Source organism: Mauremys reevesii, linkage group 3 (assembly GCF_016161935.1).
Source record: "Mauremys reevesii isolate NIE-2019 linkage group 3, ASM1616193v1, whole genome shotgun sequence".
Lineage (NCBI taxonomy): Eukaryota > Metazoa > Chordata > Testudines > Geoemydidae > Mauremys > Mauremys reevesii.
In genome coordinates this window covers 115,684,120-115,709,380 of record NC_052625.1, presented here as the reverse complement: position 1 = coordinate 115,709,380, position 25,261 = coordinate 115,684,120, and the positions used below count along the sequence as shown (strand labels likewise).

General features: G+C 42.7%; 1 protein-coding gene across 3 annotated transcripts in view; it reads left to right on the top strand.

Moving 5' to 3' along the window:
• Positions 1 to 25,261, top strand: part of NCOA7 (nuclear receptor coactivator 7) — a 144,799-nt gene that overhangs the window by 54,399 nt on the left and 65,139 nt on the right. For all 3 annotated transcript variants that reach the window (XM_039529709.1, XM_039529711.1, XM_039529708.1), the window contains exon 3: positions 8,398 to 8,651. In XM_039529709.1, the coding sequence (XP_039385643.1) occupies positions 8,398 to 8,651 (254 nt within the window). The remainder of the gene's footprint in view (positions 1 to 8,397; positions 8,652 to 25,261) is intronic.

The following is a 25,261-nucleotide window of genomic DNA, read 5'->3' as shown; positions in this document are numbered from 1 at the left end:
CATTATAAAAGAAGGCATTACCTAGATTTGTAAATCAAAGTAAAAATATCCTTATAAAAGCCTTCCACTGTGAGGGGATTTATTAGATTGCTGTAATGCAGTAGTTCTTAAACTTTTGTACTGATGACCCCTTTCACATAGGAAGCCTCTGAGTGTGACCCCCCCCCTTATAAATTAATAACACTTTATACATTTAACACCATTATAAATGCTGGAGGCAAAGCAGGGTTTGGGGTGGAGACTGATAGCTCGCGACCCTCCATGTAATACCCTTGCGACCCCCTGAGGGGTCCCGACCCCCAGTTTGAGAACCCCTGCTGTAATGGTAATGTAGACCTGAATGCATTATAATCTTTTTTTTTTCCTTATGTAAACAGAAAAGGTGTGTCAACACTTCAGCTGGGAGGTACGACTCCCAGCTAGGGTAGATGTATATGCATTAGCTCTGCTTGTGCTCATGTGATAAAAATATCAGTATGCTTGTGGTAGCATGCGAGGTGGCTTGGGCTAGCTGCCCAAATCCATCCCATCTGAGGTCCTATGTATGTACTTAGAGGTGCCTAGTCTGAGCTGCTGTCTGTGTCACTGCAGCCACTCAATGATTTTTAGCACGCTAGCTGGAGCATAGCTAGCGTGTGTGTGTCTACGCAAGCTGGGAATCACACACCGCCAGCTGCTATGTACACATAGGCAAAAGTTGGGGTTATCTTATAAATTTCCAAATAGATTGTTAGGGTTTTTATACATATACTGAGTTTTTAGGTTCTTCAGTCTTACTAAAGTAATAATAAGGAGCTCTTATACATCTTTTTTCAGTTCATAGCTTTCAAAGCTCTTTACAAAGGAGGGTAAATATCCGTAGCACCATTTCACAGATGTGGAAACTGAAGTCCAGAGGTGCAGTGACTTGATCAGAGTCATAACTGAGGTATCATGAGTGCAGTGCCATATCCATTGGATCGTGCTGCCTTTTTGGTGATGTTGATGAGTGACTGTGTGTGAAATCTGAATCTGCTGTTTACTTAGGCATGGAAGGATTAGATTTTTATTGATAACTGTCGATTTTTACCATACACACACAAACTGATACGGTCTTTCCATAGATGACAATCAAAATGTACAGATAGGCAAAGTAAGAAAAATACTACTTGAGAACTTATTAGTGTTTGATTTAAGGATATTTACTTTGTATATTTTGACATGTGATGTTGACAATTTGTATTTTAATGGTTATAAAACTTGAACTTTTTGAATCTGTGTCTACTGTTACTAAATAATTATTTTCTGACACCCTTGTTGTCTGACATCCTCCCAATTCCTTGCAGCTGTAAACATTTAAATGTATAAATATCAAAAAAGCTTAAAAACAAACAGTATCCATCAAAATGATAAAAAAATAAAAATCAAATTATGTGAAGACTGTTTCTGCAGATTAGTAATTAATTTCAGCTAAAGAGGGAATTTCCTGTAATGATCTATGCTGCTAATTTATTCTCTTACATAGTATATTTTGTCATTTTAATAGATAATTGAGTTTGTTTAACTGAATTACAATAAGGTTTGTTTTGAAAATTGAAAGAGCTAGTAGAGATTATTGTTATAGATGTGTTTCAGTGGTAGTTGAACATGTTCATTATTTTAAATAAAGTACGAAATAGTGTGCCAGCCCCCAAGTTTGCCTTGAGTCAGTTTAAGCATAGGAATACCAAGCTTCTTGGCTTTTCTGTTTCTGCTGCAGGATATGTATCAGTGTGGACACTTGTTGCCATTTCAGAGAGCTGTTTTCCTGCAGGGTGGCTGATACGTGGATTTATGAAGACATTTCACCCAAGATGAATTGTTTGCACCAGTTTTGATCTGAAAAGAAAGATTGCTGGCTCCGCAACGGAAGTCTGGAGCAAGGCGTGATGCTTTGGCAAAGCATCTGACTTCCCTTAGCTTTGCAAGCAGCTATAATTTATTTAGCCTGAAATCACTTATTCATCAGATTACATCAGATCCGATGAGAGGGTAGCTGTGCCCAGAGCTGATTGAGCTGCGGCGGCACTGAGCTGAATGAAGGGGAGATGTTGGGCAGGCTAGAGTGGAAAGCCTGGGAAGTGTCTGTCTAGTGAAATCTAATGTAGGCTTCTAATAGAATAATTCTGTGCAATATATTTGGATAGTGTAAAGTTTATGGGGGACTCCTCTTAGAGAGGAGAATTAACATTAATATTGTGGTGAGGTGAGATTAATATAGTTAGGATGAGTATTCTTTTAATTATATTGTTGTGAGGTGATACAGAGTAATTAAGATAATACTCTTATTATATTAATCTCATGTCTCCATGTGGGGGCACAAATAGATAAAGATTCTTTTTAAGTGATTTAAAATGGCTATTGGCTTAATTTAAAAAACAAAAAACACCTTACTGCCTATATGCATGTTGCTGGATTTCCAGTGACTCCATCTGTGGAGCATAATGTGCATGTGCCACAGGATGTTATGCTGATTGTATACCAGTTGCCAAGGAAACTTTTACAGGATGCACATTGTGGAACTGTTCCCAGTGGAAAAAGGATGTCCATTAAAAGTGAAATGAAGAGGGAAGGTTTGTGTGATTTACTAAGAGCTGTGTTAAAATTGTAAGCTGACACTATAAATATCAAGGTTTTTTTCTGGTTCCGCTTGTGGGCTAGGGGCTCTGCAGGGACATGTGAGATCTTGGCCTAGCAGCACTCAGTCTGCCGACAGACAGCCTATATCAGGGGTCGGCAACCTTTCAGAAGCGGTGTGCCGAGTCTTCGTTTATTCACTCTGATTTAAGGTTTCGCGTGCCATTTTAACGTTTTTAGAAGGTCTCTTTCTATAAGTCTATAATATATAACTAAACTATTGTTGTATCTAAAGTAAATAAGGTTTTTAAAATGTTTAAGAAGCTTCATTTAAAATTAAATTAAAATGCAGAGCGCCCCAGACCAGTGGCCAGGACCTGGGCAGTCTGAGTGCCAATGAAAATCAGCTCGCGTGCCGCCTTCGGCACATGTGCCATAGGTTGCCTACCCCTGGCCTACATAGTAAGTTGGGGTGAATTGTGCCTCTTTGTTTTAGGGAGCAACCTGCTTTCTCTCTCTCTGATTTTGGTTACTGTGTGTTATTGTTCTGGATTCTAATAGTAAAAGTAATATTACATTGCAACCTTCCAGCAAGAGTATTTGAAGTTTTTTTTATCCTGCTTTGCTGTATCTGTGCTGGGGAACATAGCAGTTTGTCCCTATTTTCTCTTTCCATATCTGTTTGAGGGCTTAAAGGGAAGTTGTTTCTAGTTGGCTGATTTTTTATTTGTTTGTTAATTGATATGTATGGAGGGTGAAAATGGAAGAGGGTTTCTGTTTTTATTATATATAGATATAGATATATAATATAATATCAAAAAAGGAATTGTAAGGGTTTTTCTGCTCCCTTAGCTCTATTTATAAGGTTCCCCTCCACCCCCCAGCAAATTAACCATAGCTAACTCATACAGGAATCAATATGAATCTTTCCCTTATTTTAGTGGGAATTTATCCAACCCCCCCTCATCAAAATTGGTGGAAACCAATGGAGACTGGAGGCTTTGGCTTTGAAAATCATTGTTATGCATTTAGACGTGGGAAATAGAATATCAGTTGTTACTCAGATGCCACGGTGTGCAAATGCCATGGTGTGGGAGCACTACAGAGATGCCTGTAAGTAAGTAAATAAATAAAATAGTTGTGTTGCGTGTCAGGACTGCCTTATATGAAATACTTTTCTTGGTGCTTAAGTACAAAGAAAGCTGTGAAAGACACTCATCTGAGTGATGTGGGTTCTATTGTCATGGAAATACACATAGCGAAAACTCTTTTTGTCTGCTGAGAGGCATCTTTTCTCTTCTCCCAGCCTGCCCAATGAAACATGATAGGTTATCCATTAGTGTGATGTGGCTAATCAGGTATCTCCTGTAATAGCAATTTATTCATTCACCAGAAAGGTCATGTACTGCTGTTCCAAAGTCTATTGTTTAACCACAGAAACCTGCCGTACAGTGCTCATACTCAATGTATTTTAAGAATAACTTTCTGGATTGGATTCTGGGGTTCAAATCTGGCACCAAGTTTTGTTTTTTCACAAAAAAAAGAAAAAGTTCTGCAGAATTGAAAACGGTAAAAATGTTTCTATCAAATTATTCCAAAGGAAACATTTTTTGTTAAATAAATCTTCCCCTGAGTGGCTGCTGTGAAGGACATGGGAGTGATCTGTAATATTTAATGAATATTATATGTTCCATCTTATTGATGGTTCTTGTGTTGTTTGCTGTCTGATTACAAGGGATTAATTCAAGCAGGAGGTAGTGGCATGTACCCAGAAAAAGGACAATAACTTCAGATAGCCTCCCATTTACCGATACTTAAAGGACAATGCAGGTGTCATTACCTCTAACCATGCTGAGCTCAACAGTCTGGTTTGGCAGAGTGGGCCGGGTCCCAGGCTTGGCTACACTTACAAATTTGCAGCGCTGCAGCAGGGTGTGAAAACACACCCTCTCCAGCGCTGCAAATTGCGGCGCTGCAAAGCGCCAGTGTGGTCAAAGCCCCAGCGCTGGGAGCGCGGCTCCCAGCACTGTCCGTTATTCCCCACACGGAGGTGGAGTACGGACAGCACTAGGAGAGCTTTCTCCCAGCGCTGGCGCTTTGACTACACTTAGTGCTTTGAAGTGTATCCACAGGGGGATCCCAACTCCACATAGGAAAAACTGGAACAAAGATTTTTGTATGGATAAAAAGGTAGCCCTGGCTGGGATGATTTAGTTTAGTGGTTCTCCAACTTTCGTACTGGTGACCCCTTTCACATAGCAAGCCTGTGAGTGTGACCCTCACTAATATATTAAAAACACTTTTTAATACATTTAACACCATTATAAATGCTGGAGACAAAGTGGGTTTGGGGTGGAGGCTGACAGCTCACGACCCCCCAGGTAATAACCTCACAAATCCCTGAAGGGTCCTAACCCCCAGTTTAAGAACCCCTGATTTAGTTGGTGTTGGTCCTGCTTTGAGCAGGGGGTTGGACTAGATGACCTCCTGAGGTCCCTTCCAACCCCGATATTCTATGATTTTATGATAGTCTCTGAAGGACTGGGGAGAGTAGGCAGCAAACTGCTGGGGAGCAGACTAAACTCCAATCCCAAGAGGTTGAAGTGTCTGGGATAAACTACGCTTATTCTTTAGGTAACATAGACCTGCATATAGACTTTTTATTGTGTTATATACCCTTTTCTCTGATTAGGCCTTGTTCTTCCTGATGAGATTAAACAATACTTCTGTTTTGAAAAGGCTCTGTTAGGTCACTGTGTTCACCACTACTCCCAATGGGAAGAACCACAGGCAGCTGGTCCCAGTCAGACCTGCTGAGCAGTGAGTTGGAGAACTGAAGGATTCCACCTTGAGTGAAGTGAAGTCTCAGGGCTACTCACCTGAATGCATGCACTCAAATGGTATGTCTACACAGCAACTAGACACCTGCAGCAGGCCCATGCCAGCCAACTCAGGCTTGTGGAGCTCAGGGTTGGGGGCTGTTTCATTGCTGTGTAGATTTCTGGGCTTGGGCCGAAACCTGGGCTCTAAGACTTTGTGAGGGGGGAAGGGTCCCCGAACTCAGGCTCCATTTTGAACCCAGAAGTCCACAAAGCAGTGAAACTGCCCTACCCCATGAGCCCGAGTTGGCTGGCATGGGCCAGCCATGCCTGTCTAGTTGCTGTGTAGACATACCCAAAGGGACTAGAGAGGGGTCAAAAGTGAAGCTAGGCGTGTAACGGTGAGAGTTGCAAACACATTCTGCTGCACTGTGCTAGTGCATAATAATAATACGTAGCACTTGTATAGCGTTTTTCATTGGCCAGGCTGAGAGAAATGCAAATAGTAAACAAAGTCATAGAGAGAAAAAAGAAAGTGAGATTTTTTTAATAATCTGTTGTGTATAATGCTAGGTAGTGTCGCTAGCCCAGGCAAAGGGATTTTTTTGTTGTTGTTGTTTTTTTAAATATATAGACCAGGATTTTCAAAAGTGACTCCTGATTTGTAGTGTCTCAGTTTTTGGATGCCAAGCTTGAGACACCTTAAAAGGCTCTGCTTTTCAGCACTATCTGAAAAGCAAGCCCTTCTAAGGTGTCAAAGATTGGGAATTCAAAATGTGACTCACCCCAAATCACTGCCTTCTGCCCAGATTTGACGGTGGTCTGAAGGCTCTATGCTTCGCTGATGAGGCTGCCTCAAATTGGCTTGGCACACTCCGCATTCAGTAAGAAGACTAGTCATTTTTGGAAAATTTGGCCATTATTTTTAATCTTACGGTGTCTTTCTTAAACAATCCCATTTGCAAAGGAAGTTATGTGCCAGACTGGTATGAATCATGCACTTATAGTACAGTGCTCAGGACTCAGGGTTAGATGTGGTGATAAAAAACCACATCAACTCTGTATTCATGCTACTGCTTTCGCCATTGCTACCGCCTGTAGAACAGGCCTGATAATCTTTGGTTTTTGTCTTTTTCTTTTTATTAACTACAGTTTATCTAAATAAGGACACAAGAATATTATAAGAAAACATTAATTGGAGGAATCTGTTTATAGTGTCCTTTATATGACCCTCTGTTTCTGAGGATCAGTGTACATGTTGAGGGTTTCTTAAAGTTAGTTGGTGGGTGTATGTGAGAAATCGTCTGTAATTTTCTGTTACCATTTTCTTAGTTTTGAGACTGTACATACGCAGTTCAAAACTTGCTCATCTGGTTTTGATAAAAATAAATAAACTGTGAATCTGAAAACTACAGCCCTGGTGGGTTTGAATTGTAGATGGGCCATTAGTAGGCTGTTGTTAGTTTTACTTTTTACTGAACCAGATGATTCAGGTCTCCCTAAAAGTGATGCAATCTTACACACACAGATAAAGGTCATCACCTTCTCCAGAGCAGAAAATGCAAGTCACTAAGAGTCTGGAGCTAAGATCAACCATGATGTAAGAGGTTGCAATTTCAGCATAGACAGTAGCTTTGCACAAGTTTACCCAAGGACTGAGTACTGTATAGCCATATGTCTGCAATCTGATCATAGTGTACTGCTGCTTTTGCACCAGATTTAGATCTTGTCATTATATAATGCCTGCATCTGTAACTTTCACTCCATGCATCTGAAGAAGTGAGTTTTTTTTACCCACGAAAGCTTATGCCCAAATAAATCTGTTAGTCTTTAAGGTGCCACCGGACTCCTTGTTGTTTTTGTGGATACAGACTAACACGGCTACCCCCTGATACTTGTATGTATGTTGAGTTTTCCCTTCCCATCCTATTCCATTTGTGCAAGCTCATGAAACATTTTCATAACTGTAATGGATCCTTAATAGTTGTAGCTTTATGGCTATCTTCTCTCAATGCACATACATAATGACTGTTATCAGCTGCAGAGAACAACATATAGCATCCTCCTTAGTATCCCTGTAACTGAAAAGCTATTAATGCACTAGAGGGAAAGATCATTGAGGTTAGTTGTTTTTCTGTTCATACAGTTTGTGTCAATGATTTGTAAATCAGTGGTAACAGAGGGTTGTTGTAAGGATTACATTACCATTGATAATCTTTGTGATGATCTCTCAGTTAAGCACTGTTCTTACTGAAATTGAGTGCCAAAGATGGCGACTGGAACAGCAGTTGTGACACCTGCCACATATCTCTCATTTTGGGTATATTTTAAGGCATTTTTGAAAAAAAAATCTCTTGTGATAAAAGATTTTGTAGAGAGTTACAGGCAGGGCATTAAGATTTCTCTTGTAGAAACTGTGACAGCTTGAGAACATTGCCCTGTATGAACAGTCCTGAGAGAACCGTAGTTATATTGCTTAATGCAATAGGCATTCAGAAACTGGTGGTGGTGAGGGTGGTATAACAATCTTTATAGAACAGAGTATGAGTGGCTGCTGATAAATAACCTTGAACAAAATGTAAATAAATAACAAGTTTATATCAAAACAAGCTAGCTCACCAAAGCAGAGGCAGTCAACTGTGAAATTATAACTTTAGCTGTTGTGTTATAATACATTTAGAACTGGAATAGTTTTGATTTCATCCCATGTCTCATCTAGAAAACATTACTCCATGCTTTGTTTCCCCCCTACTCCTAAGTGTGTGTGTGTGTGTGTGTGTGTGTGTGTGTGTGTGTGTGTGTGTGTGTGTGTGTGTGTGTGTGTGTGTGTGTGTGTGTGTGAGAGAGAGAGAGAGAGAGAGAGAGAGAGAGAGAGAGAGAGACCATATAATAAATTCATTTGCAGAAACAAGATTGGCCAAATCAGTTCCCAGTAAGAGACCACATCTCACTCTCTTTTTTTTGTAATTTGTATTTTATCTAGGTTGAAAAAGAAAAAGCAAGCCAAACAAAATGCTGAGACAGTCACTACTAATTCTCGTGGAACCACTGCTTCCAGAACTCAGATTGGGAAGGATGATGGCAGTAAGGTCATTTTGGAGCAAATCAGTTCTGAAGACAACTGCAAACTTGCTGAGGAAAAGGAGGAGTGTGTCATCGAAGAAGAGAAGAAAAAGAAAAAATATAATCAACTAAAAGATATCAGGCGCACAGAGCTGAAAAGATACTATAATACTGGTGAGTGATGTTAGCACTACAGTATTTTGACACAGTATTGTTTTGGTAGTTCTTAATATCTTTTTCTCATGTGATTGACTTAGGTATTCCTTAAAGGGATAGTCAACTTGAAATCTTGTAAAATCTAAAAATTAGTTAAAATAGTTTCAGGTACTACACCTGCCCCCAAGGCTATGTTTGCACTATGAGCTAGGGGTGTGATTCCCCTGCTCACTTACGGATATTCACGCTAGCTGTCATTGAGATAGCATGAGTATAAGTAGTAGTGTAGCCACAGTAGCACAGGTAGTGGCAGTGGAGGAACAGCTGAGCCGTGCTGACTACATACCAATCAGTGCTAGCACTGTTACACTGCTATGTATACTTGGCTTGCTCGATGAGAGCTGTCACGTGAGCTGGGAAACCACACCCCTAGTTCATAATGCAGACATAGCCTAGTTCCCTTCTGCCAGCTTTTGTGGTGTTTCAATCACTGGTTTCTTAATTTAAAAAAAAATAATCATTTTTCTTTTCCCTGTTTCTGCGTGAAATGCCCACGCAAACAGGAGAAAATGACTGTAGACAATGTACTGTCAATATCATGAAGTAAACAAATGAAAAGATAGAAATAATTTTCGTCCTTTTCCGTTGTGGAAATATTAGGTGATGTTTGTAACTATATAATAGGGTTAAACATTTTTAGACATGTGGTTTGTATTTTTTAAATTGATGGTGTATATTCAATATAGTTTTTCAGTTTCTTTTTTTTTGCATACTGACAACCGAATATATACCAATCTAGAAGGGTGTTGCTTTTAAATTTAAGTCCTGTTCTATTTGCAGTGCCGTGACATAAGTGTTTAAAACAATCCACCCACAGTCTTGAGAAGATATGGCGCTGAGACATTGATAAATGATTAAAAAAAATGTCCATGGTCTCACAATCACTTATTAATTTTACACATGTGAATAATCCTATTGAAATAAAGTTTAGCTTGTGCCTCTGAGTTAAGCTCGCATCTAAGTGTTTGCAAGTTAAGAGTCCATATGTAGCGTCCAGTCTGTTGGTCTGGATTACATTTTGTTACATGCCCTGAATCTAGGGTGACCATGTTTCCCTAAACTGAAAACGGGACACTGGGTAAGTGGCAGTGCCAGGCGGTTCGGGCCAACCCCACGTCACCTGGCGTTGCTGCTTGCCTGAGCCCCACTGCACTGGGTTGGCCTGAACCACCTGGTGGTGTTGCTCTCCCAAGCTGAAGTCACGGATGTTACAACTTTTTTGGCAAAACTTGGCATTTGTCCCACTTGCTATTGCCCAGACGTTCCTCTGCACCCCCTTAGGGCAAGAGCAAACGAGACAAATGCCCAGTTTTGCAAAAAAGTCATGACGTCTGGGCCAAAGGTTAAAAAGGAGACTGTCCAGGTCAAAACAGGACGTATGATCACCCTACCTAAATCATTTCAAAGACAAGGTGGGTGAGGTAATATCTTTTATTGGACTAACTTCTGTTGGTGAGAGAGACAAGCTTTCAAGCTACACAGAGCTCTTCCTCAGGTCTGGGAAAGGTACTAAGAGTGTCACAGCTAAATACAAGATCGAACAGATAATTTAGTGTAAGTAGCACATATTCTAAGGGACTGTTCAAGGTGAAGTGGCCTGTTAACACCTCTGTAGTCACAGGACAAATATATTTCAGATATGATTTATGATAATATATTTTGGCTTCCAAATGTTGTAGTGGGAATTTGATAGAAAAAGTAACCATTAACTAATGGTTAATTTATGGTGCCAGTACATGGCATCACAGCAGTCCTGTTTTGTGAGGACTTGCTGTCACAAAGCTGTCTCTAAAAAAAAAAGAGTATTGTACATTTTACATCATAAAGACATGACCCTTTTGTGTTACGTGATATATTGTTACAATTTGTGCCCTGCACATTCATGAAAACCCACTTCACTCTGAATATCCTGCATTGAAATAAAAAAATCAGAAACCAAAAAGAAGCTAGCGCCTTGTGAGCAGCAGGTGCAGATTAATCAACAGTTTTAGAATCGCTGTTGTACATTAACCCAAGCTCTTCTGTGGTAATTTGTGACTTTTTTTTTTTAAAGACCCTATCCTGTAAATTCTTTTGCTTGTTGGTAACTTCACTCATTTAAGCAAAATTCCTTGTGTGTAAAGCATTGGCAGAGCTGGACCCAAAGAGATCAACAATTTAGATGTTTAAAAAAAATTGTACTTCAGTTTATCTTGAGTACTGCCTCAGATCAACAATATATTTGCAATAGTATCTTTAGTATAAGAACACTGAAGTGTTTGGATTGAAGAATAAATCTGTTAAATTACTTCTGTTTAGTTGTTCTGGCAAACCTTTTTGCAAGTATTTATAACTGACAAATAATTGAAAGACAGCAAAGTAAATACTGTGGTTATTAAAAGTGTTTCTACTTAAAATGATTTAGATGAAATCTTAACCCTTTCTTTAAAGGATCATTTTTAATAGAGAATGACAATCTGGAGCAGTTCTGAGTTTTGTGAAATGGCTGGAATTTGTTTTAGTGTTTCAGAGTTTTTGTGAAACATTGAAGAACTATTGGAACTTCCTTGGAAAAACATGACAAACACAAAAATGAAGTTGCTAGGAATATAAACATCATGATGCTCCTTTCCTCTCTCCCTGTACACTTGTACTCCTTTAAGGCTCTTCTGTGGTCACATTCCCTGCCATCGTTTTCTCTTAAGAATGTCTTTGCAAGTTGGTTCTTTCCAGCAAAAAATGTGCCCCCTGAGCCTTTATACGGAGAGCTTTTAGCATCTTAATCTGAGTAAACTGAGAATGCAGAGATTGAATTTATATTAACAAAATTTGTCTCATATGTGATGAGATGTTTAAAATGGACTGGTATGCTTGAAAAGTGACCTTTCAGGTCTACACTATAAACTTACATCAGTATTACTACGTCGTTCGGGGGTGTGAAAAATCCACATCCCTGAGCGATGCAGTTATAACATCCTATCCCCTGGAGTAGACAGTGCTATGTCGACGGGAGGGCTTCTCCTGTCAACATAGCTACCGCTTCTCAGGGAGATGTATTAACTACACCAACAGAAGAAGCTCTCCCATCTGCATAGTAGTGTTTCACTGAAGCGTTACAGTGGTGCATTTGCACCAGTGCAGATGCATCACTGCAGTGTTCTAAGTGTAGATATGCCCTTACGCTACTTAACATTTTCAAAGTAATCTCCACAACCATAAGGGCTATAAACATTAATTAATTAATTAATTTAAAAGCTAATTAGATCCCAGAGTGCAGTTCTGTACAAAGGGGTGTATTCAGGAATTCTGCAGTGGCAGAACACACAGGGCCCTACCAATAAGGGGATACTTTCTGCCTAGTCAATAATATGTACACACACATCCTGCAAACAATTCACATGCTTATTTGAAGTATCACAGGACTTCCTTAACAAGCAGGCTAATGGAGAGTGTCCGTGCCATACTTCATTCAGTCTAAATGTAGTTTTGACCAGTATTCTCTAGACAGGCCCTGAAGTGCTTTGACTAAACCCAATAACCTCACTCTCACTTGTTCTTCTGCCTATCCATATATCTAGTGTTGGGTACATTTGTATGTTTTGTTGTTGTTTGTTTGTTGTTGCTGCTAGCTTGAGGAATATCCATATAATGTAACTCTACACTTTAGACCTTTAACATTTAATGGTTTCTGAGTGGTACTTCTGAGATTCTTTCTCAGTAATAGTTTATGCTTTTCCAGTACACCTTTGTGCTTCTGTGGAAAAGAAAGAAATGTATTAGATGTATTAATGGCACTGCAGTTTGCCTCATCTGTGTGCTAATGTGATTGTGGATGCATAATATATAACATGGCTTAATGGAAGTTTTATCACAAGTGCTTTGAGTCTAGAAAGGTCAAGTCTGTCAGTCTAGCAGAAATTTGTCCTCTTAATAATCTCCCTTTCATGGTTTACAGGGTCGTAAAGCCTTCTTTATTTATTGCCGTTGGGGAGAAGGGGGAAGAGCACCACATCTCACTATAAATCATTACTTAGACTCCATGAATCTTCATGGCAAACATGTAAATCTGCATGTTAATTTGTAAATGCTGACAGTGACTTTCTCATTCTTTCACTTTGAATGTCAGTTCCCTTAACAGATTTAAGTGTAATATGTAATATTTTCTGTCAGCATAATTTCACTGACTCCACAAATGCCACTTCTTACATTAGGATGAGTATAATGCAGCTTCTAAAGGGTGTGGAGATACACATTAACTAGGCACTGTTGCTTTTCTGTTCGATTTTGAGGAGGAGATGGTTCTTAGAAGGAATTGATTTTGACATTTTCTATCTTTGGAAGAGGTTCCAAATATGACATGGGAATGAGAAATCTTAGAGTAGTATATTTGAAGAAGGAATATGATGTTATCTTGTTGTTACTGTTAGAGGCCAGTAGGTGACGTATCAGAACCAAAAAGGAATAGCTGTTGCACCTTTTGATTCTGTAGGAAAGAATCATAAAGTGGAAATGAAAAGTTCCTTTTAGTTTACCTAAGACCTCTCCCAGTGCAGGATTGTTCCCCACAGTACATTTTCTAGTGTTTTGATTGGTTTATTATTAAATGTCCCAGGCTAGGGAACTGCCACCACATCCTTGGGGAGAAGATTGCACAGTTTATTACAGAGGTGGCCAACCTGAGCCTGAGAAGGAGCCAGAATTTACCAATGTACGTTGCCAAAGAGCCACAGTAATATGTCAACAGCCCCCCACTAGCCCCCCACCCTGCCCGCTCCCAGCACTTCCCACCCACCCGCATTGAGCAGGACCTCCCCCTCCCTCCCAATCAGCTGTTTCCTGGCATGGGGGGTAGGGGGGGAGGAAGGCAAGTTTACAGATGATACTAAACTGCTCAAGATAGTTAAGACCAAAGCAGACTGTGAAGAACTTCAAAAAGATCTCACAAAACTAAGTGATTGGACAACAAAATGGCAAATGAAATTTAATGTGGATAAATGTAAAGTAATGCACATTGGGAAAAATAACCCCAACTATACATACAATATGATGGGGGTTAATTTAGCTACAACTAATCAGGAAAAAGATCTTGGAGTCATTGTGGATAGTTGTCTGAAGATGCCAGAGGTTGGTCCTGGCAGAAGCTACCAGGGTCGGAGACCTCCTGGACTACGACCGGGGAGACTGGCTGGATCCCCCGACGCTCGCTCGGCGTATGGGGCTCTCCAGACCTTGTACTCAGGGGCGGCTCTACAAAGTAGGCTGCCCCAAGCAGCGCGGAGCGCTGCGCCGCCCTTCCCCGGTCCCGCGGTGGGTCCCCTCTTCCCGTGGCTCCGGTTGAGCTCCCGCCGGCATGCCAGCGGCAGGTCCACCGGAGCCCGGGACGAGCGGACCTGCCGCAGTCATGCCTGCGGGAGCTCAACTGGAGCCGCGGGAAGACGGGACCCGCCGCAGTCACGCCTGCGGAAGGTCCGCTCGTCCCGGGCTCCGGTGGACCTGCCGCAGGCATGCCGGCGGGAGCTCCACCGGAGCCAAATGCCGCCCTCCCCAGGACGCCGCCCCAAGCGGGCGCTTGGCCCGCTGGTGCCTAGAGCCGCCCCTGCTTGTACTCCCCGGTGCGTACTACAGGAGGTGAAGGCCGCTTTGCCGCCCGCTGCTCGGGCCTACCTCGACCGGGTCCTGCGAGAGGGCACGCCCCGCCCACCCTCCACCCCGGGCCCTCCGGACCTTTTCATCGGCCTTGCCCCGTGGACCCGACCGGCCGCCCCGCCCCTTCTCTGCAAGCCGGCTGCACGATCTGCAGCCGGTCCGCTTACAAACCGCGCCAAGGAAGCAGCTCTACACGCTCGTGCTCCACACCCTTCACTTCCTCACCCTTGTGTCCCGCCCCAACACAAAGTGGCAGGACCTCCTGCCACCTCTGGAGAGTGAGGAGCCCCGGTGGGCCAGCCTATACTCTATCCTGGTCCTGAGGCCTGCTGGGGATATCAGTTGGCGGCTCCTTCATGGGGCCGTGAGCACGGACGTGTATTTGGCGCGGTTTACCCCTGTCCCAGACACCTGCCCCTTCTGCGGCACGAGGGAGACCCTGGCGCACGTTTACTTAGAGTGCGCCAGGTTGCAGCCCTTATACCGGCTCCTCACCAATATACTGTTACATTTCTGGCTGCACTTTTCACCTCACCTCCTTCTCTATGCACTCCCTATCCGTGGCCCCACGAAGTCGCGGGACCTCCTCGTCAACCTTTTCCTCGCCCTGGCTAAAATGGCCATCTATGCACCCAGGGAGAGGAGGTTGGCCAACGGAGACTCCTGTGACTGTGGGGCTTGGTTCCGATCCTCTGTCTGTTGACGCATCCGGGCAGAGTTCCTCTGGGCGGCGTCCACTGGCTCCCTTGACACCTTCGAGGAGCAGTGGGCGCTGTCCGGGGTTCTCTGCTCGGTGTCCCTGTCAGGCTCCCTTCTTATGACCCTTTGACCGCACTCCTGTCCCTGTTCTTTTATTAGTTGTCCCTCGGAATCAGTTGGGTTCTGAGGTCCTGTAGATCCTCCCCTTAGGCTTGCGGGGGATCCTTTAGCATTGGGCGGGCGGCCCAGAAACCCAATAGGTACAAACCCTTCTGGACCGTCTGGCTACACACTTGGGCAGCTAGCCCTATCCACTGCCTGTGCTATGCACATGCTGACAATGTTTAGAACACTAGTCCAGCAGAGCTCGTGCAGGCCTGTCTATCTGCGGTGGCAAGCATGCTCCCATGTGCAGTGTAGGCATACCCTCAGGGTACCCTTAGTGTACTGCCCCATTCTACAGAGGGGAAACTGAAACAGAAAGGTAACATGATTTTCTGAAGCCATACACTGAGTTGACGGCCAAAGCCAGGATTCAGACTCAGAACCGCGTGACTCACCACCCTGTGTTCATTCCTCCACACCACATTCTGTCTCATGACCAGATGGGCTGACCACTGACTAAAGCTGCAGTTGTGAGTGCTTCGTATGTCTGAAAATAAGGTGTCTTAATTTGGGCACCCCGAAAGTGGGGAACACATACGGTAATTAGAGGCCAACTTTTGTCAAAAGTTTGGTTTAGCATCACATAGGAAGGCTAAGGCAGGGATCGAATCCAATTCTGCAGGGTGGCATTTAACTTTCCTTAACCACAAGGCCATCCATTCTCTTCTTATAATTCCCTGCCCCATTCACTACACACCTTCCATCTTTTTCAGTAAATGTGGCAGAGATGCCAGAGGGGCCTCCTTCATTACACAGTGCTGATTCATCACTATAGCAGGTCCATCCAGTAAAGTGAATGAGGCAGGATCTTGTGGGAAAAATAGTATGTGATCATGTAATTAAAGATCTTGTTGTAATGCACATGGACAAGTGTATATTCCCCTAAGCCAAAGGGTATTTTAATGGGGGGGGAAACAGGAGGAAGATTCATTTTGTCTGCGTCGTATCTAAAGGTGCTCTGAGGCCACCTGAAGGGTAGTGCACGTGCAGTGTTAATAGAATGTTCACAGTTTTTGGCAGCAGGCCGAGAACAAGGTGTAGTAAGTAAAACACAGAAGGGAAATGACAATGTTCAGTAGCTCATATCACAGCCAAATCTGCACTGATTACATGGGACCAGCAGAAGGTAGCTCCCTAATGCCAAGACTATCCCACTGTCAAACCTCAAAGTCCGGAAGAATTTTGTTAATGAAAAGGTTAGACAACTTAAATACATAATACATAATACTGCATAGCACATTGGGGATACACTTCAAATATTCTATTGGTGACAATCTTATTAAATGGACGTAATCCTATTAAGACACTCTTCTGAACTGGGATGCGCAAATTTTAAAAAATGTATAGTAATGTCAGAGCTCAGGAAAAAAATGACATTTTATTGTGGAATTTTCAGTTTAGAGTTGTCAAGGCTGATTCCCCACTCTGGCACTTTGAGTGCAGAAGGTGGGGGCCCACAAGGATTTAAAAAATTAATACTGGCCACTAAAAAATTCCTAAGGTTACAGCTTTTCTCTGACTTGACTGCTGCCACCACCTAAGTGAAAAACTGCCTCTTGCAAATCCTGGAAAAACTCACTTGGAAAGTTTTCCCTGAGGCCCCTTGGCTTTTCCACCCCTCCCTTGGGGAAGCCAAGAAAGAAAACAACAAAAGGGAAACCCAGCTGTTGCCACCAGCTAATTGAAAAACATATCCACAGACCTTTTAAAACACAAAACCAATCAGGTTCTTAAAAAAAGGTAAATTTTATTAAAAACAAAAAGAAAGAAAATACATCTGGAACTTAGGCTTTTGCTAGATTTTAAAAGAGCAATTCCAAAAATTAAGCACCCAAAACTAGCTTTCTTGGGGGTTCAGCTTAAAAGTAACAAGCACACAAAAGCATCTGGGATTAGCAGAGAGGAGTCCACAAGCCTTAATAAAAGAAATAACCCTAATCGCGTCTATCTAAACATTCCCTGTCCCAAGTGAATTCTTCTAGGTATGAACGATGAATTTTAATACCTGGTTCAAACTTTACACAGCATTCCAGCTTCTCCCGTCCCTTGAACCCAGAGAGAACAACAGAGGGACAAAGGGAAAGCTTTTTTCCCATTTTAAAAAGTTCTAGCCTTCCCATTGGCTCTTTTGGTCAGGTGCCCACTCCCTTTTCTTTACCTGGGTACTTTTTAACCCTTTACAGGTAAAGCAAGCAGTCACCAAAAGGGACTTTATAGCTAACTGGCTTCTGGGTGTCCATAAAAGGGAGCTCCCCCCCACTTCATTTGTCACAAGAGTAGACCTAAAACTGAAGCGTTACTGTGCTAATGTGGTGGTCTCATTTGGTATTCGAAACCTGTTTGTTTAAAATATATGATTTTATTTAACACCGATAAGCTGAGGGCATAATTTAATAAAGTGCTTCTCGTAATTTGACCTGAAAAAGGTGAGGTACATTTAAAAAACAAAACCCATGTAAACTGCCCCTGGCATAACGCCTGCTTTCTACAGCAGATCTAACCTTAAAAGGTTTGATTCTGCCACCCTTATGCCACCCTTTGACTACCTGACTTTCTGAAGTACTGAGCACTCACCATCCTTAATTGTAGCCAGTGGAAGTTGCAGATACTCAGCATCTCTGAAAATCAAGACCTAGTGGGGCAAATTGTTCCCTAGCATGTAGCCCAACAAGCTGGACTGGGGGTAGCGGAGGTTTCTAGAAGGGGCTGGAGATGAAGGAATCATCCTCCACCCAAGGCTGCAGTGTAGCAGCAGAGCTGTTCAGTGGCTGCTACTGCAATCCTGCACCCTCATTATGTAGGGGATGATGGATCCATAAAGAGGCAGATCCTTAGCCCTCCTGCCCCACCCTCAAATCTCTTTATGTGACAACATTCTGGGAGCCGGCAGGACTGGGCACTGGATGCGTGCATACCCTGTGTAAGGGTTTGTCTTCACTAGCAACGTTAAAGCGCTGCTGCGGCACCAGCGCTGGGAGAGAACTCTCCAGCGCTACCAAAAACCCACCCCTGCGAGGGGAGTATCTACCAGCACTGGGAACGCGGCTCCCACCGCTGGTGCACTGTCTACACTGACGCTTTACAGCACTGAAACTTCAGCGCTCAGGGGTGTGTTTCTTCACACCCCTGAGCAAGAAGGTTTCAGCACTGTAAAGTGGCAGGGTAGACAAGGCCTAAGTCTCTCCATGTCACACCTCCTCCTCCGCACAATGGAACCCTAGCAGTTCAGCTGCCTGCTGGGACCTTATGCCTATGGAGAGGTCTAGGGTTTTCCCTTCGCTGAATGGATTTTTACATTTGCAGGTATGAGTATTAATAAATGTAACTAAAAGCTCCATGCACATATAAATGTACTGAACAATTTGCATATGGTTTTGACTGATTTGCTTTCTGTTAAAAGCAGATTGGATGTAAATCTCTTAGTGTTTTAAAACATAAGCAACCCTTACCAACAGTCGCTCATTCTTTCTCAGATAGGCAAAACCACAAACAATGCTAAATGTCGTAAGATTTAGAGAACATTGACCCACAAGATACTGAAGCATAATTTCCATTCCTCTGTGTAAACAGACTGAGCACCCTTATGGCCTTGCATCTCACCCTATGATCACACTAGCCTATACCAGCTTCTTTGCCCCATCTTTCGTGAAAAATAGAGGTGATGGAATTCATATTTAAGTACTGTGACAAATGGACGTGATGGGACCCACATTAATATCAGTATAAGTATAAAAGTAAGTAGAAATTACAGTATAAGTTAAGCAAGAAGATTGCTTTATATCCTGGGAAAAGCTTTGTTCCCAGCTCCTAAGCTGACAGTTTTCTAGAGTCCTAGCCTTTGTGAGTGTGCTGTGACTCTCATCAGGTTGATCCAGGATCAGTGTGTTGTGTAACCTGAGTCTCTCTGTTTTATAGTTCCCGAAAATCCTGAAGTGCTAAAAATCCTTAACAATACACTGGACATTGACATCATCATTCACACATTTTTCACATCATATTTAGGTTTCTAATTCACAACCTCATAATTCCCTGCAAATAATCAAGGATTACAATGGACATTTCAAAGAAACTGCCCATTTCAAACAATTATTTAAAGCTAATTATTTTAAGATAAATAGATAAGCTTTTATATAAAAAACAATTCATCTTACGTACTGATAACACCTTGATGTCTTTCAAAAAGCATACACCTTCTTTTGTGATGTCTGGGTAAACATCCCCTAACAGCAGGTCTTTCAGTACACTAATTACTTCTTCACTCTAGGTGGTTTCTTGGGTTCTAGGCTGATTTGTTAGGCAGCCTAATATTTTATACGCACATAATTAAACTCACCAAGACTTAAATAACAAATATAATGAATAAAGAATGGTCAGTGTACTGTCCATCAGACCAAGACTTAGAACATTTTGATTCTGTAAATGATAGCAAGTCAGAATAAGTATAAAATAATTTGGTGCAATATCTTCCTAAATCTACAGAAAGACAAACTGAAGCAAATGCTCTAAGAAGTGGGGATGGGCCCTGCTCAGTGAAACGTGACCCCTAAAATTCTAATATTTTAAATATCGAACATTGTTAAGTATTTGACTGCTGATTACTTTAGCAGAAACACCCAGCTATTTTGGGATTGCAGAGTTTGAGTCCTATCAGCCCTTCTTCCACCTTAATCTGAAATGCTTTTTATCACCCAAACTTTCAAACTATTGGGCTGATGTATGGTACCCTTGTTGACAGTCCACAGGAGGTCACTTTATTATTCTTTTATGAACTGCAAATATACTGTTTTTTAAACGATGATTAAGGCTATGATTTTTTCACGGAGGTCGTGGAAGTCACAGAATCCGTGACTTCCAGCTACCTCCATGAATTCAGCCTTGTTGGCCAGAAGCTGCAGCGTCTGCCTGTTGTGGGGGGGTACCCTGCAGCTCCCCATGGCCGTGGGAGCCAGGGGCCCCCTAGAGCTCCCAGCCATTGTGGGCGATGGGGCCATAGCGTCTGGCAGCAGTGGGCCCCCGCACAGCTCCCAGCCACCGCGGGCAGTGGGGCCCTCCACAGCTCCGAGCTGCCGTGGGTAGTGGGGCTGCAGCTTCTGGCCACCGTGAGGGGCGGGGATACCCCGAATCTCCTGCCACCGTGGGTGGTGGGGGTACCCCTGAGCTCTGAGCCGCCAAGGGCAGTGGGGCCCCTGGAGTTCTGAGCCGCCGCAGGAGCCCGGGGTCCTTCAAAGCTCCCAGCTGCTGCAGGTAGTGGGGGTACCCCAGAACTCTGAGCCCCCACAGGTGGTGGGGCCCCCCAGAGCTCGGAGCAGCCCCTGCAGCTGCCCAACCTCTGTTGGTGGTCTGGGGACCCCGCAGCCGAGCTCTGCATTTTGTCAGGGATATTTTTAGTAAAAGTCAGGGTCAGGTTACAGGCTTGTGAATTTTTCTTCATTGTCCGTGACCTGTCCCTGACTTTGACCTGTCGCTGACTTTTACTAAAAATATCCGTGACAAAATCTTAGCCTTAATGATGATAGATGAAGGCTGGACCAACAGGAAATTTGTGTTTAATCACAGAGGGAAAAGAAGCCTGCCCTACTTTTCACATGTATCTCACCCAGCTAGAGACATCAGCACGGCCATACTGGGTCAGACCAATGGTCTAGACCAGTAACCTGCCTTCTGACAGTGACTGATGCCAGATGCTTCAGAGGGAATGAACGGAACAGGGCACTATCAAGTGATCCATCCCCTGTTGTCTGGTCTCAGCTTCTGGCAATCTGAGGTTTAGGGACACCCAGAGCATGGGGTTGTGTTCCTGACCATCTTAGCTAATAGCCACTGAGGGACCTATCATCCATGAATTTATCTAATTCTTTTTTAAACCCAGTTGTACTTTGGCCTTCAGAACAACGAGTTTGATAGGTTGACTGTGCATTGTGTGAAGAAGTAGTTCCTTTTGGTTGTTTTAACACTGCTGTCTATTAACTTGATTGGGTGACCTCTGGCTTTTGTGTTATGTGAAGGGGTAAATACTTCCTTATTCACTTTCTCCACACCAGTCATGATTTTATAGACCTCTATCATATTGCCCCTTAGTCATCTCTTTTCTAAACTGACAGTCACAGTCTTTTTAATCTCTCCTCATTGTTTTTGTTGTCCTTCTCTGTACTTTTTTCAATTCTAATGCATCTTTTTTGAGATGGGGCTCTCAGAAGGTGTGGGTGTAGAATGGATTTATGTAGTGGCTTTGGGATATTTTCTGTCTGCTTAACTATCCCTTTCCTAATGGCTCTTAACATTCTGTTAGCCTTTTTGACTGACTGCTGCTGCACATGGAGCAGATGTTTTCAGAGAATTATTTATGGTAACTCCAAGATCTTTCTTGAGTGGTAAAGCTAATTTAGACACCCTCCTTTTGTATCAATAGTTGGGATTATGTTTTCCAATGTGCATTACTTTGCATTAATCAACCTTGAATTTCATCTGCCATTTTGTTCCCCAGTCACCCACTGTAGTGAGATCCCTGTGTAACCCTTTGCAGTCAGTTTTGGACTTAACTATTTTTGGTAATTTAGTATCGTCTGCAAACTTTGTACCTCACTGTTTGCCCCTTTTTGCAGATCATTTATGAATATTTTGAATAGCACTGGTCTCCATACAGATCTTTGGGGGACCCTGCTATTTATCTCTCTCCATTCTGAAAACTGACCATTTATTCCTATTCTTTGTCTCCTGACTTTCAACCAGCTACTGATCCACGAGAGGACCTTCCCTCTTATCCCATGACTGCTTACTTTGGTTAAGACCTTTTGGTGATGGACTTTGTTAAGGGTTTTCTGAAAAACCAAGTACACTATATCCACTGGATCCCCCTTGTCCACGTTTGTTGACCACTGTCTTCTGAACTAGTGGAAGGGAGGGAGAGAGGGAGGGGAGGGAGGGAGGGAGAGGACTCAGGAGTGAATTGGCTAGCAAAGGGGAGGGCAGAAGCTAAAGCCAGAGAGCTGCTTTTTGCAGGGAGGGTCCCACAGAAGGGAAATTAAATGCAAAGCTACAGCTAAGAAATTAAGCCCCCAAAGGCAGGAAGTTGGGAAATGACTGTTTTGTACAACATTGCAAACTCAGCCTCGTTGGACAAATGTGGTATTCTTATTTTGGTGGTGTTTGATTATATAACTTCATATGTTACTGTTCATATTCTTATGTGTACACTATAAAATACGCTCAGAGGCAACACACTAAGTTACTTCAGCCATAAGAACCTTTAACTTTGGAATTTCCTGACTGTTCCATCTGAAATTTCTCTCTCTGCCTTTCAGTCTGGCATGCCAGCAGGAGTAAGCAGGAGCAATCTATTCAGTTGCTTTACATGAGTGGTGGTTTTCACTTGAAGTTTGTAGCTGAAGTGGGAGCTAGATAGCACTATCTGGGTGTGTGGTGACTGCAGTTTTTTTATATTGATCCAAAGTGAAATTGGCAAGCGTATGAAACAGTAATATTGAATGAGGAAAACCCAGAGCACAAGAAAGCTGTGCCACACATCTCCCCAAGGGCTGAGTTCAAAGTAATTTGAAGCTGAGAGGCTGTGCATACCTACATAATTGCACTCTGATACTTTTCTGCGTTAGTAAGATGCCCATATCGTTACATCTTTACTAGCTCTGTGATCTAATGGACAGGAAAATGAATGAAATTGTACTTTCCCAATGCAGTCAATTGTCTGTGGCTTTTAAACTGCATTAAATCCCCCAACCTCAAACCAAGCAGTTCTTGATGCCTGTTTTCTTTCCTGTTCTGTGAGGTATTTGCATGTAGGGGACAGTTCCGTTTGGTTCATCCGGTAAATGTTTTCCTCCACTTCAACAGGCTTTTACTGAAGATGCTTTTTTCATGGGTCCCTTTGAACTCAGAGTTTTAGGTTAACTTTTACAATTGCTTTAAAAATGCTTTAAATATCTTTAATTTAGAACTGCCTGTTTTTTTTCCCTTTCATATGCCAAGGTTTTTCTATTGTTGTTCTATAACTATTATTTTCTAATATTAATCTTTTAGTTCATGTATTTTTTCCCCCTTTGCCTCCCCACCTCAAGGTTGCTGTATTCTGGGAGTAACGCTGTCTCTGAAAACCACACAGTATGAAACTGACTTCCAGTGTGTGGTCTCCTGAAAAGGTTCCTCTCTGGGATGTGAGTGGATGCTAGTGAGCGAATTCTCTAAATTGCCTAGTTAGCAAAGTGAGACCTTTGAATCTTAAACAGTGTTAGACAAAGCCATCTTGAGTTCTAATCTCAGCTCTTATTTCTATGTTTTTGGGCAAGTCACTTAAGCCTGCTTAAATTTAAGCACCTGAGCTGTTCTATTGATCTTGATGGCACTATGCAGGCACTTAAAATTAAGCATATGCATAAGTGCAGGATTGAGACCTTCTGTACGCTTGGGTTTTGACAAACATTTCCCAATATTGTTCACACCAGTGAATCGTTAGTATTCCGACCATTGCATCCAGTGGTAGAGTAGACAAAGGAGTACAATTTTCAAAAGCACCTAAGTGCCTTAGGCTCCTAAGTTCCATTTTCAAAAGAAACTTGGGCACCTAGGAACCTAAATTTTATTGACATTCAAGTGACTTAAGAGCCTAGGTGCTTTTAAAATTTTTATCCAATATGCAACAGCAACTGGCATTCTCAATGCCATTTCAGTTACAGCTGCTCTGAGCAGGTTCGATAAAGTGGGCTTAAACATCTACAGCTGCAAAAGCCTCGTTTCGGCTAGTGCTCGTGCTTTCACCTGTACTAATTGTAACCACGGTGGGAAATGTTTGCCAGAAGTAGGCTGGTGTGGACAAGACTTTAACTCCCTGCTTTAGCTTCCTCATCAGTAAAATGGGGTTCATACTTAGGCCATGTCTACATACAAACGTATATTTACACAAGTTACGTTGGCATACAGCCGCCGTAGTTGCTACATCATTCGTGCACCTGAATATTTGGCTCCTTGTACTGGCAGTGCATTTCCTCGTGCTTGTAGAATGTGATACACCAACGGTAGGAATCCCATGTGCAACTCATCACCATCCAGCGCACTGTCTTTTACATAATGGGGCCAAAACGAGTCATGCAGGGGTGACTGGGAACCTGGGGTCAACTTCCCTGTTTGCAACTGTCTCCATCCCATAAGGGTACCTGTATCCTATAATTTTCACACTTTTTTTTTTTTTTGAAAATCCTACAAACCTACTCTGCCCTCCTCACTGCCCACCATCTCTGACAGAAGCATGGAGCCTGCACAGTTCTGCACTATTGTTATGAGCATTGGAAGCACAGGGCACACATTCCTGGAATATTTGAAGAGCTGCAAGAACTGAATGAGTGGGGAACATGACAATTCTTGGAGGACAGATTGCTGTTGGACATAGCGAGAACCAATTCATGGCTGTTGGTGGCATACACAGAGCAGCTGCAGGTGATGGAGCACCGCTCCTGGGTGAAAGACAAGCACTAACTGGTCGGATAGCACTATAATGCAGGTTTGGGATGACTAGAAGTGGCTGCAGAACTTTCAGATGTGCAAGGCCATATTCCTAGATCTGTACGCCGAGTAGGATGACCAGATAGCAAGTGTGAAAAATCGGGACAGGAGATGGGGGTAATAGGAGTCTATATAAGAAAAAGCCCCCAAAATCGGGACTGTCCCTATAAAATCGGGACATCTGGACACCCTAACACCAAGTTTGCCCCAGTCCTCCAGGGCAGGAACACCAAAATGAGAGCTGCTCTGACGGTGGAGAAGCGAATGGCATATCGCACTGTAGACACTTGCAACGCCAGATGGCTACTGGTCAGTCAAGAATCAATTTGGAGTCAGGAAATCCACCGTGGGGGCTGTTGTGATGCAAGTGTGCAGAGCCATTAATCACATCCCGCTGGATGTGATTTGAGCAATGTGCAGGAAGTAGTGGATAGATTTGCAGCAATGGGGCTCCTAAACTGTGGTGGAGCGATAGAGGGCATATACCTATTTTCACACTAGACCACCTTGCCACAGAGTACATCAACAGAAAGGGCTACTTTTCTATGGTTATGCAAGCATTGGTGGAT